The sequence below is a fragment of the Mobula hypostoma genome, chromosome 2 (assembly GCF_963921235.1).
Source record: "Mobula hypostoma chromosome 2, sMobHyp1.1, whole genome shotgun sequence".
NCBI classification, from domain to species: Eukaryota; Metazoa; Chordata; class Chondrichthyes; order Myliobatiformes; family Myliobatidae; genus Mobula; species Mobula hypostoma.
In genome coordinates, this window is record NC_086098.1 from 38,815,112 (window position 1) to 38,829,890 (window position 14,779).

Consider the following 14,779-nt stretch of genomic DNA (forward strand, 5'->3'; position numbering starts at 1 on the left):
CTTTACTTTCTGAGAAGTTTGACAGATTATGTATGAAATCTAAAACTTTGATTAACTTGTATAGATGCACAGTGGAGAGTATCCTCACAGGTTGCACCATGGTCTGGTATGGAAACACCAATGCCCAAAAATAGAAAAGCCTACAAAAAGTACACAACACAGTTCATCACAGGAAAAGCCCTTCCCACATTGGGCATCCACCATCAAGGACCCCCGCCATTCATGCTATGCTCCCTTCTCACTGCTACCATCAGTGGTACCGGAGCCTCCGGTCCCTCATCTCCAGATTTGAGAACAGTGATTACCCCTCAACCATCAGGCTCCTAAATCAGCATGGACATCTTCACTTACCACAAGACTGAATGCAACTTATGAACTCACTTTCAAGGACACTACATTTCATGTTCTCACTATTATTTATTTATCTATTTGTTGTTATTATTGCATGTTTCTTTGTGTATTTGCACAATTTTTCAGTCTTTGTGTGTAGATTTTCTTTGATCCTACTGTACTTTGTTCAACTGTGAATGTCTGCAAGAAAGTAAATCTCAGGGTAATATTTGGTGACACATATGTACTTTGATAACAACATTTACTTTGAACTTTGAAACTGAAGTGTCATAAAAAAGCAGTGGAGTCAGACCTCTCTAACTAGTGCCTTCTCCTTACGTACTAAGTTCAAAAGGCCCACTAACACTGGGGAGCAATACTGACCCTGCCAAAAATATGCATGTCCTGAAAATTCCCTGTCAAGATCACAAATTTTATTGCCCTCCAACAAGTTATTCTACATTATTACCTTCCTCTATGACTTTAACCTTTCAATATGTTTACATTTAATTTTGTGCTACTAGTCTAGGAACTGTTCTCATTTGCTTCACAGTACTTTCAAGATGATTGTGGATACAGATGAATCATACAATAGATCACAGACTTGTTATGTTTTGGTACATTCGATGCAACTATTTTTGGGCTGTTTTGATGCTGAATTACAAAGCCACTGAAAAACTAGAGGGAGTTGAGGTATAATGTTATACCTGACAAGAAAGGTTTTGAAAAATAAGAGGGAAAGTAAATTTGCATTTCAAGTAATTTGAGCACTGCTGCCAAGAAATAAAGTTTGGCGAGAATGTTTATGGTAGTTCTGCTTTGGTTCTTGAGGGAGAAAAACCAAAATATAGAAAACTGCAAATTATATCAACATTTTAAATAGATTTCATTAATGGTTACACTGTGTTACCCTTTTCAGTATTGTGCAGAACTATGCCTCTCTATAAATAGCAGCTCACATTTGCAGATTGACTATAATATCCTTCACGTCAGGTTTGATATAACTGGCCATTTGAAACACCAACACCTTTGTCACCCTCTTTCATTTCATGGTACAGATATGCAAAAGAACTGGAATATCCACCTGCCTTCCCACACTGGCTCAAGGAAATGGAAAGATTGCGTCTGCACAAACCCAGTACACAGAATACATTTGAGAGAATATGGGGACCCTTATTGCCTCAGTGTCACATTACCTCACATACATAGTGACCTTGACCTGTCTAGTCTCATGAGTGGGTGTGGTGCCTAACCGGATTTCTTTATTCATTTTACTTTACATTGCTTTCGCGATGTCACTATTGTGTCAACTCTTTATCTGAAAGTTTATTTACGTAATCTTGTAAATTGTCTGGCAGCCTTTTTGTTTTTTTTTGTTCTTGTCTTGTCTGTGCTCCAATTGGAGCTGTGTTTCCTTTGTATTGTTTTGTACGTCTTCAATATGTTCCGTCTTTGTAAAACTGAAAATTGTAAATAAAGTATTAAAAAACTGGACTATTTTAAAGTGGGATTATTTCCTGCTTAATCAGGTTGTACACCCCATGAGGGGAGGTTTACGAGTTGCATTGCTTCAGCTGGAATGATTAGAGAAACCTTTAGGCTAGTGTCCAGTGACATTAATTCCTGATACTGACAGGTAGTCTTTGATGAGAACTTGGACAAAAATATGGCTTCTTCAGCAAGCAAAAGGACAGAAAAACTCCCGCCAACCAATCGGGAACAAACAGTAAACAATATGTTTTTAAAAATATTGCATCTTCGGTAACAGGTTGATGTTGAAATAAAGGAATGCGGAGTGAATGTACACTAAGAGAGTTTGGGCAGACACAAAGGTGAAGTGATATCTTTCAGTGGGAGCTCGGAACTGAAATCCGACAAGCGAAGACTACTGCAGAGACAGAAGCCTCAGCGACAATTGGCTCCTCCTGGAGATCCCAGTGATTGAAGGACGATCCGAGGAAGCGCCCGTCGAGTTCATCGCACAAAAATGGAAATAAGTTGGATCGAACAGTGCTTTCGCAATCGATTTCCCACCCATGAGTAAATCTTCTGAAACTTGTTGGAATCCTCGCACGCCCTGGTGAAATTCATTTGTATGATACACCACATTTGGAATCTCCTTTGTGTACCCGTGAAAACTTAGTGTGTTGTTCGGCCCCCTTTAATGCGCTGAGAAGTTTACATCTGAGCCGCAGGAATGCCCTTAACGAAATCGTTCAGGTATTCCAAAATCACCTGAGCTCGCACTTTTTTTAAAAAGAAAATCTCTATTTATACCAGGAATAGTCTTGCACTGTGGTATTTAGAAGGCGGCAGATAGCAAGCGCCATTCCCAGCCCTCGGTGAAGCAGACTACGCTTCGCTCGCTTTTTGTTCTGAAAGATGTGACAGCGGTGTCGGCACACGTCGCGCATTGAGCAGGGGCAGAGCTGCTTCCAGTCAACGCAGCTCCGATTGCCCTTTGCACACGACTCTCTTCTATTAACAAATAGCACAGCGCGAACGATCACTCAGTCAAAGGAGATTCAGCCTAGCAGCAGAAACTTTGGGTGGTCGGAACCGCACCATGCAGATCGCCTTGGCGAAAAACGTGACGTTTTGAGGATCTCAAAACAAGGAGCATCTTCACTAAAGTGATTTAAGTTAATAAGAGGGATATCTGGTTAGTGCTTTCCAAGTTCAAGAGTAGCTTTTGGAAATATGGATCAGTTTGTGGATTCAGAAAGAGCAAATCTGATAACCGAAAATAAGGCGAGGATGTACACATTGCGCCTGAAAAGGTAAAATAATGAAACAGGTCGCGCGCTTGCATTGTTAGATTGCAACCCACTGCTGAATTTATATGCAATTAACACTAGATTAATTAATGCAAATTAAATTGCACCCTGTAGGCTACGGCAACCAGGTGCAAGAATGTGGAATGTTCTTTTATTATCTAGAATACTGCGATTTTATTTTGCATTTTAAACCACCGTGTTCTAAATGGACGAGCATTACGTTGAGGCAGTGCTGTGAAAATTTGACTACTTCGTTATTCAGTAAATTGGGTATTTACCAAACATACAAAAGAGTACAGGTAATATGTGATACAAATGACTAATAATCACGTTTCAAGTAAGAAGGTTGCTTAAAACGTTGCGGTCCTCAGTTTGCATTCTCTTGCTTCACCTACTTTTGACATAACTGAATTAAATGTAGTTTGGAAGGAAACATGCTGGGAAGGTTTTAGAACCAGTTGATGTATCTCCCTAGCAGCGCTATCACACCCTGCAGTCAGAAATGGTGCGCTAGCGGGAGAACCGCGGACAGTTCGTCTGAAGGAATTTCAAATGCTAACTATTTACGGTAGATTATCGGCGCTGTAAAACGTGCATATCATTTAATATTAGTCATTACCTTTGACATAATTAATCCGCCAACACCTAGCCGCTTGCTTTAATGTAACTTGCGCGCACAATTCACAGGCTCCGTTTCTGGTTTTACGATCTTTTGTTCAAAGCGACGAACGTAAATGTGGAATTTGGCTCTTTTTTTCTCTAGCCGGTTTGTGATTTGAGGCTAAAATCTATCGCCAGAACACATGGCCGCGAGAGCAGTTTGTGTGAAGAAATTCATTTTCACGCCTGATTTCATTTCAGACAATCTGTGATTAATAGCCACGCGAACTGATCACTCAGTAGATAATGCAAAAGGCAATATTAATGATTGATGCTATTTTATCAGGGCATTAAAAATTCGTTTCACGCTTACCATCCATGATGTTATGTAGTTAAATCGCCAAATGTATAAAACCTGTCTGTTAATATGGATTCACTGATAACTTTTGATGGATTTTGTTTTAAATTTCCAGTTGCAGAAATGCATGGAAAGAGCACCACTTTCAAGATGTTCACCTATTCAGAGGAAGTTAAGCACTTTTATTTAAATAGAGGGGTGAAAACATTGCTCACAATTTCAATTCCATACGGTAGATGAACGCCGAACATGGCATTGAAACGAGCAAATTAAAGCACTAGACACCGACTCGGACGTGTACCTGCTGGATCTTTATTTCCCTCTGTGGGGCAGATGAAAGGACCGATGTTTAACTATAGCCATTACCTGTTATGTCTGTTTGACCAATGATTTTGACTCGCATTCTTTAGCTGCACCGGGTGTCTCTGTAATGTGTGCCAAAAATATTCCTAAAAATGGCAGCTTGCACGGGGACCATTTATTCTGTCCATGGTTTAAAATAGTAAACGTATCGGGATAGTTGCCAAACTTACAGTGGTGTATTATTTTGCGAAGGAGCAGCAGGGACCATGAACCAGAAATTCTCGCGCCACGTTCTAATTCGAAAATGCCACATAAAGTGAAAAAAAGATATTCCTGTATCTCACTGAGGACTCGGGAGGTGGTCGGTATCCTAGTGTAACGCCAACGAGTGCCACGACACCGGTCGATGAAATTCCAGAAACTGCGGCAGTGGGCAGTGATTTATTTTTGGGACACGGTGTGCGCTCACGATTTGTTATCAACATTTTGTGTGTACAAAAGCCGCAGACACACTTTCAGGGTCCTCGATGTCAGTTCTTGTTCACGACAAGAGTAAAATACGTGTACCTTGGCCTGCACCTGGATTTCGGTCCCTGATATAAAAATATGTATATTATTAGTTTGGGCAAAAGACTATCTGCCGTATTTCATATCTATAGTTTTCCCTGATCGGTCTGGGAGAGTTCCATATTGGGTCAGATTGGGTTAACAGGCGTGATTTCTAAATGAAAATATGCACACCTCAATATATAGACTTGTAGTGAACCCAGATGCGGAGGCTGTGGCACAACCGCGAAATGGACCGAAGCAGTTGAGTGAAGCCAGGCGCATCAGGGTTGGGACAAATCAATATCTAATTTATTTACGGCTGGCTTCGTGGTGTTGAGATTACCCCTGTGCGGTAAATAAACACGATGCAAGTAAATTAAGAAACGACGGTTATGGGTTTAAATTCGGACTTGAAAAGCATCCTGAATGGAACCACAGCACGCCGTTTAAACTCCCATCAAGACAACGACCAGGAGGTGTTTGAAGAGCACAACAAGCGTGTTGTGAACCCCGCAGTTATTTGAACGGGGCCTAATTGTTCAGGCATTATTTCCTATTCTACCATAATAGCTTGGTCACCTCGTTCCTCTTCGCTCAATGATTTCCACACACGCAAAACAACATTGAAATATCATCCTATTTCAGATTTCAGCCGACTGTAGTATGTGAACAAAAATTGTCAAATGGCTAACTTTCGAGCTTGGAGGGCGTAGTTGTAGATATACTGCAGCAAACATATGGGACGTTTTAAAGATAGATCCGTCCGCTGATAAAGTGAACAAAAATCATGGTAAAGTTAAAAAAATGCTAGTTAAATACGCTATTCGCCTTCTATGAATCAGTCTGCGTAGAACAGCCTGTTGTTCGCCCGTATGTTAAAAAGCTCGTTTATCCAGTGGATCCCATAATTTTTAAAAATCATATTTTAAAATGTAAAATTCATTGTAAGAGATTAACATTTTCCAGATGACGTTCTGTGATAAGGAGCGCGAACACAATTGATAAAAGTGCAATTTAAAACATAATCTTCACCACAGGGAAAAAATTAACACATCAATAAATAAACCGTTGCAAAGCAAGCCCAGTTAAAGAGAGATTCCCTGTGACTGTAGTCGGAAAATTTTGTTTATAAGCTCATACGGATGTTTCAAAATAATCTTTTCCCTGAAAGAGATATTTCAAAGGATGCTGAGTATCCAATAAGGACATTTCTTGTTAAGCACCCTATTCTCCTGAAGAAAAAAAAAATCCCGATAACAGAAATAGGATTTTAAAATCCCTGCAATAGATTTGTATCTATAATGTTTTGCTTTTGCAGGTTTATTTTTAACGTGAAATGCTGAATTCCATGTAGAGAGCAGAATCCAATCAGACACCCAATTGCCTGATTTTGTAATAGATTTACCATTTGGGAGAACCACAACATCCTAAGCGTCAATGTCTCAGTATTGGTGAATATCAGAGTTGTATTTGACAACAAAATGAACCCTTGATATGCAGTCATGTAGGTAGGCTGCAAAATTCTGTATCTAAAAAAAAGATATTACTTCTACTGTGTGCTCTATTGCATGTCGATACAAATAATACAATATCAAAGCAGTTACAGGTTTGTCCTTAAATCAGCATTAACCATTAAAAAATCATCTATAAACTATTGACCTTACATTTAAAAATAATAACTTTTACAAATTCTGTATTCTCTTTCACAGCACTGAGAGATCAATTCACTCCTGAGTTATCCTTTAATAAAAAAATTAAAACTCAAGATATATACACAACAAATAACTTGATCCATAAAAAATATCAATTCAAGTTAATCAGTCCACGTTACATTAATCAATTATCAACCTGCAGCATTTTGTTCCTGTCATACCGTACCTTTTCTGTCATTGATATGACTAAATAAGCTTCCATGAGGGATTGGAACCAAAATCAAGCATCTTCTGGTGCTTACCTACTCTAGTCAAATACAATATGCTCCTCACAAACTGGAGTTCTTTCTTCACTGTATACATATGATAAACTTGTCTGATCACAATACTTAAAATTTCAACTATTTGAACAGAAGAAGAAGAAATTTTTAGCTTTTTCTCTACATTGTCAGCTAGTGATCAGGTTTGATGCGTTGTACAACATTCATTTGTAAAGACCAAAGCTCCAGCCAAGCACTAAATATGGAATTTGATGAGTGGGGGAAGTCATTAGAGGCAAGGCAGTGAGATGTTGTGTTTGTATATAAAGTAATGCAAGAATTGATCTATTAAGCAGCACCAGTGGCAGTAACCCAAATTAAAAATTCAAGAAGTAGGAGAAATAATCAAGCTGTGATGTCACAAGAATGTAATTGGTTAATAAGTATTGCAGTTAGAAACATAGAAACATAGAAAATAGGTGCAGGAGTAGGCCATTCGGCCCTTCGAGCCTGCACCGCCATTTATTATGATCATGGCTGATCATCCAACTCAGAACCCAGCCTTCCCTCCATACCCCGTGACCCCTGTAGCCACAAGGGCCATATCTAACTTCCTTTTAAACATAGCTAATGAACTGGCCTCAACAGTTTGCTGTGGCAGAGAATTCCACAGATTCACCACTCTCTGTGTGAAGAAGTTTTTCCTAACGTCGGTCCTAAAAGGCTTCCCCTCTATCCTCAAACTGTGACCCCTCGTTCTAGACCTCCCCAACATCGGGAACAATCTTCCCGCATCTAGCCTGTCCAATCCCTTTAGGATCTTATACGTTTCAATCAGATCCCCCCTCAATCTTCTAAATTCCAACGAGTACAAGCCCAGTTCATCCAGTCTTTCTTCATATGAAAGACCTGCCATCCCAGTTTGTTTTCTCTAAAAGGGGATTACTCCAAATTATAATGCAGTGGGAAAATAGTATGACAATGTAACCAAAAGTGTTATGTGAGTACCTTTAAAGATTCTATTAACTAGACTAAAATGTTATTAAAATTATAAATAGTTGAAAATGTATTAGTTAAATCATTTAAATTATATTGGATGTTGCAGGACAGGTGATATCTTGTGACTATAGTTAAAGACATCTGGAGGATACGGATGTTATGCAGAGTAGCCACATCTGCAGCAAATCTCAATTTCGAGGAACTCAGCTCAGATCTGAGGAGGTGGCTTGCATTAGGGAGGGACGTCTATTGACGTTTAGTTTCCGGGAGCAGTTACATCCTTTAGGTTAAACGTGTACTGTCTTTGAACAATGGGCTGGAATAGGAGGGTGTGACTACAAATGCAGCCAGCAAGAGGATCCAGAATTTAGTCCTGATGCAGCTCTGGTCTTTCTAGTTCTGAAATAAAAATCAGAAATTGGTGGAAGAACTCAGGAAATCAGACAATGTTGGTGGAAGGAGAAACGGGAAACATTTTGTTCAATACTCCTTGACTTGCTGAGGGGTTTTCATTGTTTTCTGCTTTTTTTCTAGCCCTTGTATGTTGCCTTGATCAGGAATTGGCTGCTTTATTTGTTGAATAAATGGAGTTGGGCATTGTGGAGTCATCAGTGAACATTCTCACTTATGACAAAGAAATATCATTGATCAAGCAATTGAAGATGATTGGGCCTCAAACACTGCCCTGAGGAATTATAGCAGTGATATAGTGGGATGATTGACTTCCTCCAACCATAACCACCTTCCATGTGCAAGTTAAGGGTCAAATCATTGGAATGATCTCCCCTAAACAGCCATCGATTTAAGTTTAATCAGGGCTCTTTTATACCACATTTAGTTAAATGCCACTTTGAGATCAAGAGCAATCATTGAAATACCAAGGCAAACATGAGAAAATCTGCAGATGCTGGAATTTCAAGCAACACACATACAAGTTGCTGGTGAACGCAACAGGCCAGGCAGCATCTCTCGGAAGAGGTACAGTCGACGTTTTGGGCTGAGACCCTTTGTCAGGACTAACTGAAAGAAGAGCTAGTAAGAGATTTGAAAGTGGGAGGGCGAGGGGGAGATCCGAAATGATAGGAGAAGACCGGAGGGGGAGGGATGGAGCCAAGAGCTGGACAGTTGATTGGCAAAAGGAATATGAGAGGATCATGGGACAGGAGGCCTAGGGAGAAAGAAAAGGGGGAGGGGGGAAGCCCAGAGGATGGGCAAGGGGTATAGTGAGAGGGACAGAGGGAGAAAAAGGAGAGAGAGAAAAAGAATGTGTATATAAATAAATAAATCCCTCATACCCTATCTGTTATTTATTTATACCCCACTTCCCCCTTGTACCCCATCCGTTATTTATTTATTTATATGCACACGTTCTTTTTCTCCCTCTGTCCCTCTCACTATACCCCTTGCCCATCCTCTGGGCTTCCCCCTCCCCCTTTTCCTTCTCCCTGGGCCTCCTGTCCCATGATCCTCTCATATCCCTTTTGCCAATCACCTGTCCAGTTCTTGGCTCCATCCTTCCCCCTCCTGTCTTCCCCTATCATTTTGGATCTCCCCCCCCCCCCCACTTTCAAATCTCTTACTAGCTGTTCTTTCAGTTAGTCCTGACGAAGGGTCTCGGCCCAAAACGTCGACTGTACCTCTTCATTGAAATACCAAGGTTCTTGATATGTGCGTGGACCAATGCTCTAATGAGGGTTTGAGCAGAGAGGCCCTAGAAAAACCTGAGCTGAATATCACTGAGCAGATTATTGGTGAATAAGTATCACGTGATGCTACAGCTGGCAACAGCTTCCATTACTCTCCTCTTGATTGATTGGGCAGTCGTTAGCTGGAATGGAATTGTCCTAATTTTTTTTTTGGTGATCAGGACATATCTGGGCAACTTTCTACAATACTAGGTAGTTCGCAATATTGTAACTTTAATGCAACCTCTCAGTCAGAGGCCCAGCCAACTTTAGAGTGCAAATCCTCAGAACTACACACATAGTTGTGTGATCCCCATAGCCTTGGCTTTGTCCATTGTTGTTGGTCTTGACCTCTTGTACAGTGAATCAAGTTCATTGATGACTGACTTCTGTGACAGACAAAGCCAAAATGGATCTTAAACCAGGAACTTCTCACTAAAGGTCATTTCAAACTTTTCGCTGTGTCTTTAGCATTCAAATTCAGGTGCGCAATTGAGGTTTGGGTTATTCTTGGGGCCTCCATTTCCTTTTGGTTGTTTGATTGCCTATCACCATTTGTAATTACATGTGGCAGGCAGGTCTGTAGAATTTTACTGATGTTTGATAATTGTGGAATCACATATTCCTCCCCATTTTGCTGTTTAGCATTCAAGTGCTCCCATGCTGCATCATCATTAAACTAACCCTTATTTTAAGGTAGGCAGAGTGCTGCCCGTTGCATGCCCTTCTGCACATCTCATTGAACCCAGGCTGATCCCCTGGCTTTATTGTAAAGGTAGAGTGAGTTATGTGTGTAGTGTTTCCAATGCAGATTATGATGCTGATGATTGTCTATTGTACTGTAAGATTGCCAGTGCTGACCTCCTGAGTATATCCCAGTTAATACAACTATAATTTCTCAGAATATTGTGACAAATGCACAAATTGTGAAGGTAGTATTTTGTCTCTGCAAGGATTGTTTACTGGTGACTTCTACCAACCCTGTTATGGAAAGATACGCTTGTCATAGCCAGAGTGATGAGGACAAGGTCGGGAAGATTATCCCTCATGTTGGTTTCTCAGCTATCTACTGCAGATTCAGACTGACAGCTATGTCCTTCAGGACTTGGTAGGCTCAGACAGTGGTGAAGTCCCCCACCCAGAGATGGTTGCTACTTTTACATCTTCCATCACAGATTCACTAGCTCAGGAGGAGACTAGATAATAACCAGGAAGAGATCTCCTGACCTGTGTTTGACCTGGTGCCATGAGAGCTCACAGAGTCTGGAATCAATGAGGACTGTTTGAACTAGTCATTCCTACTTGTGCTCCACTACATCTCCACCTCTGGTAGTTCCATCCTACCTGTGTGACTGGACAAACCTGGGGATTATGATCAACATGTCTGACATGTTGCTATAACATATCAATTTTGCTTGAGTCCTTTTTTCCGATAGACTATGTGATTTTATCCATACAGTATTTGTTTTTTACTTTACTATGATAGTTACAATATAATGATCTGCCAGTCCATTTAAGAGGGCAATTGAGAATTAATCATATTGCTGAAAGTCTGAAGTTATCTACAGCTGTTTGAAATTAATTGTCCTGGGCTTAGGCTTGTATGTAAGTACAAAGGCAAGTGCCAGAGTCTGCAGCAAGAAATAATTTTATAATTATGAAGGCTGAGTTGGATTAAGTGGACTGGGAAAATAGACTAAAAAGATACAGATGTTGTGCCCTGCAGAACATTAGTGAACCATATGGAGCTTTATGAAGATATGGTTATTCTATGGTCATCATTACTTGAACTATACTTAGATCATTACTTAGATTATAAACAAATTAAACTTGACAGATTTCAAGGTAAGGTTTTAATGCAGATTTCTGGATCATCTAGGCATTTGGGTTACTGGATTGATGGCACAAATAGAAATAAATTAGTTTGATTTGATAGCTTTAATAGATTGAATCAGTTTGATTTAAAAAGAGATTTAATCTATTTTTCAAAGAGATGGTTGTTCAATGAGAATTGAGTGTTACTGGAGATTTCAGAAACATGGGCAAAAAGAAAAAAATGAACTTGACTCAGTGATTCTGTTTGAATGGCAAAGGAAGTAAGTTATTGTTGAGAATGGTCAAAAGACCTCCAAACATTGTGCAGGAGGACAGTGTATAAATTCAGAAATACTGGGAAGAAAGTACTCCAGTAATCATAGGTGACTTTAATTTTCATTTGTATTAGGCAAATCGAATAGATAATGATAGTTTTGGGGATGAGTTTGTAGAGTCTGTTTAGTATAGTTTTTAAACAAAACATTGGAATACCATCAAAAGAATAGATTATTTTTTTATTTGGTCATATTTAATGATTGCATATCAGAGGATCCTCTGGAGAAGAGTGATCATAACTTTTCAGTTCTTAGTTTGAGAATAAGAAACTTGGGTCTTAAACTGACATCTTAAAATTGAAATACAGGCAATTCCAAAGGTATGAAAGCAACATTCTCTCTAATTTTTTTTTTACAGCTGCATGGACTAACCATTATTCTGAGCAGGAAATTTTTACATGGCCTGAAACTGTGTGGCACTTTAATTTTTTTTTGTGTAATATGCATACAATGAATACTCGGAATGAAAATTGAAAAATCACACACTTTTGATTTTATTACTTGAAGGGTATAATGAAATAGAACACAACAAAGAAAATCGTTCATGTTTTGTAAATTTTTTCTCGTCTGTCTTTATTACAAATTCATTATCTACCAACACAGTCCAGATTAGTTTTGCATCCAGATGAAAGGTGAGTATTAATATATACATATATGTAATCATTAGATCATCCAGATGTTCCACTTCTAGCCTGTTTCTGGGCTTACATTTGATTGAATTCATAAGACTGAATCCACATTTGCAGTCAGCACTAGGAACTTGAAATGGTCCAGTGATGTCAACAAGAATTGACAGTTCTTCAAACTCTTCATTTCTAAGCACATAGTTCAACATATCAGCGAACAACTTAATTGAACTAGTCTTAAATTTCTCAGAAAGGAGCAATTTGAGATCACAGTATTGCTATGATATCTTTGTTGCAACACTTTTGTTGTAGTTTGTATATTTAAAAAAAACCCGGCTGCGTGGCAACAAAGGCTGTGTGCAGTAGCATTTTAGATACTGCACGGACACTCACCCATGCAGCTTAGAGGGAACGGTGTATGAAAATACAATTGGCTGAAGTACCTGAGAAGATAAATTAAAAATAAAGATGGTGGATAAATCATGCCACCTTCCAGGTAGTAGAGGCAAATACATTGGAGGCTGTTAAGGGATGTTTGGATAGGCACATGGATGTAAGGAAGATGGAGATACATGGACATGGTGTAGGTCGGAGGGATTAGTGTTTGGGTGTTTCTGATTTGCCTTTTAGCTGTTTTGGCACAACATTGTGGGCTGAATGGGCTGCTCCTGTGTTGTACTTTTCTACACTGTCGGCTGATGGTACAATTTGATAATTGCCTTAGTGACATAAACACAGTGAGGTGAAGCTGTCTTCAGGATGGCAGTGTTAGGCAACCTCATAGTAATAATACGGGGACTCTATAGTTAGGGGGTCAGACAGGCGATTCAGTGGACGCAGGAAGGAAACACGGATGGTAGTTTGCCTCCTAGGTGCCAGGGTCCAGGATGTTTCTGATCGCGTCCACGACATCCTGAAGTGGGAAGGTGAACAGCCAGAGATCATGGTACGTATTGCTACAAAAAGGGAGGAGGTCCTGAAAACAGACTACAGGGAGTTAGGAAGGAAGTTGAAAAGCAGGACCTCAAAGGTAGTAATTTCAGGATTATTGCCTGTGCCATGTGACAGTGAGTATGACAGTAGAGTGAGGTGGTGGATAAATGCGTGGCTGAAGAATTGAAGCAATGGGCACGGATTCAGATTTCTGGATCATTGGGACCTCTTTTGGGGCAGGCGTTGTTCCCTTATTCAAGAAAGGGAGTAGAGATAGCCCATAAAGTTATAGACCAGTGAGTCGTACTTCAGTGGTTGGTATGTTGATGGAAAAGATCTTGAGAGGCAGGATTTATGAACATATTGGAGAGGCATAATATGATTAGGAATAGTCAAAGGCAGGTTGTGCCTTATGAGCCTGATTGAATTTTTTGAGGATGTGACTAAACACATTGATGAAGGTAGAGCCGTAGATATAGTGTATATGGATTTCAGCAAGGCATTTGATAAGGTACCCCATGCAAGGCTTATTGAGAAAGTAAGGAGGCATGGGATCCATGGGGACCTTGCTTTGTGGATCCAGAATTGGCTTGCCCACAGAAGGCAAAGAGTCAAACACGAAGAAATGTGCAGATGCTGGAAATTCAAGCAACACACATCAAAGTTGCTGGTGAACGCAGCAGGCCAGGCAGCATCTCTAGGAAGAGGTACAGTCGACGTCTCGGCCCGAAACGTTGACTGTACCTCTTCCTAGAGATGCTGCCCGGCCTGCTGCATTCACCAGCAACTTTGATGAAGGCAAAGAGTGTTTGTAGATGGGTCATATTCTGCATGGAGGTTGGTGACCAGTGGTGTGCCTCAGGGATCTTTTTTGGGACCCCTTCTCTTTGTGATTTTTATAAATGACCTGGATGAGGAAGTAGAGGGATGGGTTAATAAATTTGCCGATGACACAAAGATTGGGGGTTTGTAGTTAGTGTGGAGGGCTGTCAGAGGTTACAGCAGGACATTGATAGGATGTAAAATTGGGCTGAGAAGTAGCAGATGGAGTTCAAAGTGTGAGGTGGTTCATTTTGGTAGGTCAAATATGATGACAGAATATAGTATTAATGGTAATTCTCTTGGCAGTGTGGAGGATCAGAGGGATCTTGGGGTCCGAGTCCATAGGACGCTCAAAGCTGCTGCGCAGGTTGACTGTGTGGTTAAGAAGGCATACGATGCATTGGCCTTTATCAACTGTGGGATTGAGTTCAAGAGCTGAACTCAATATAGGACCCTGGTCAGACCCCACTTGGAGTACTGTGCTCAGTTCTGGTCACCTCACTACAGGAAGGACATGGTGCAGAGGAGATTTACAAGGATGTTGCCTGGATTGGGGAGCATGCCTAATGAGAATAGGTTGAGTGAACTCGGCCTTTTCTCCTTGGAGCAGCGGAGGATGAGAGATGACCGGATAGAGGTGTATAAGATGATGAGAGGCATTGATGGCGTGAATAGTCAGAGGCTTTTTCCCTGGGCTGAAATGGCTAACATGAGGGGGCATAGTTTTAAGATGCT

The 14,779-nt window shown here is 40.3% G+C and overlaps 1 protein-coding gene across 4 annotated transcripts in view; it reads left to right on the plus strand.

The window, feature by feature from the left end:
• slc30a2 (solute carrier family 30 member 2) overlaps nt 1–14,779 on the plus strand; it is a 176,729-nt gene that overhangs the window by 86,698 nt on the left and 75,252 nt on the right. For 2 of the 4 annotated variants that reach the window (XM_063035817.1, XM_063035826.1), the window contains exon 1: nt 2,837–3,110. The exons of the other annotated variants lie outside the window; for them this stretch is intronic. In XM_063035817.1, the coding sequence (XP_062891887.1) occupies nt 3,031–3,110 (80 nt within the window). In that variant the 5' untranslated portion in view covers nt 2,837–3,030. Of the gene's footprint in view, nt 1–2,836; nt 3,111–14,779 lie in introns of those variants that run through there. 4 annotated transcript variants of the gene reach the window in all.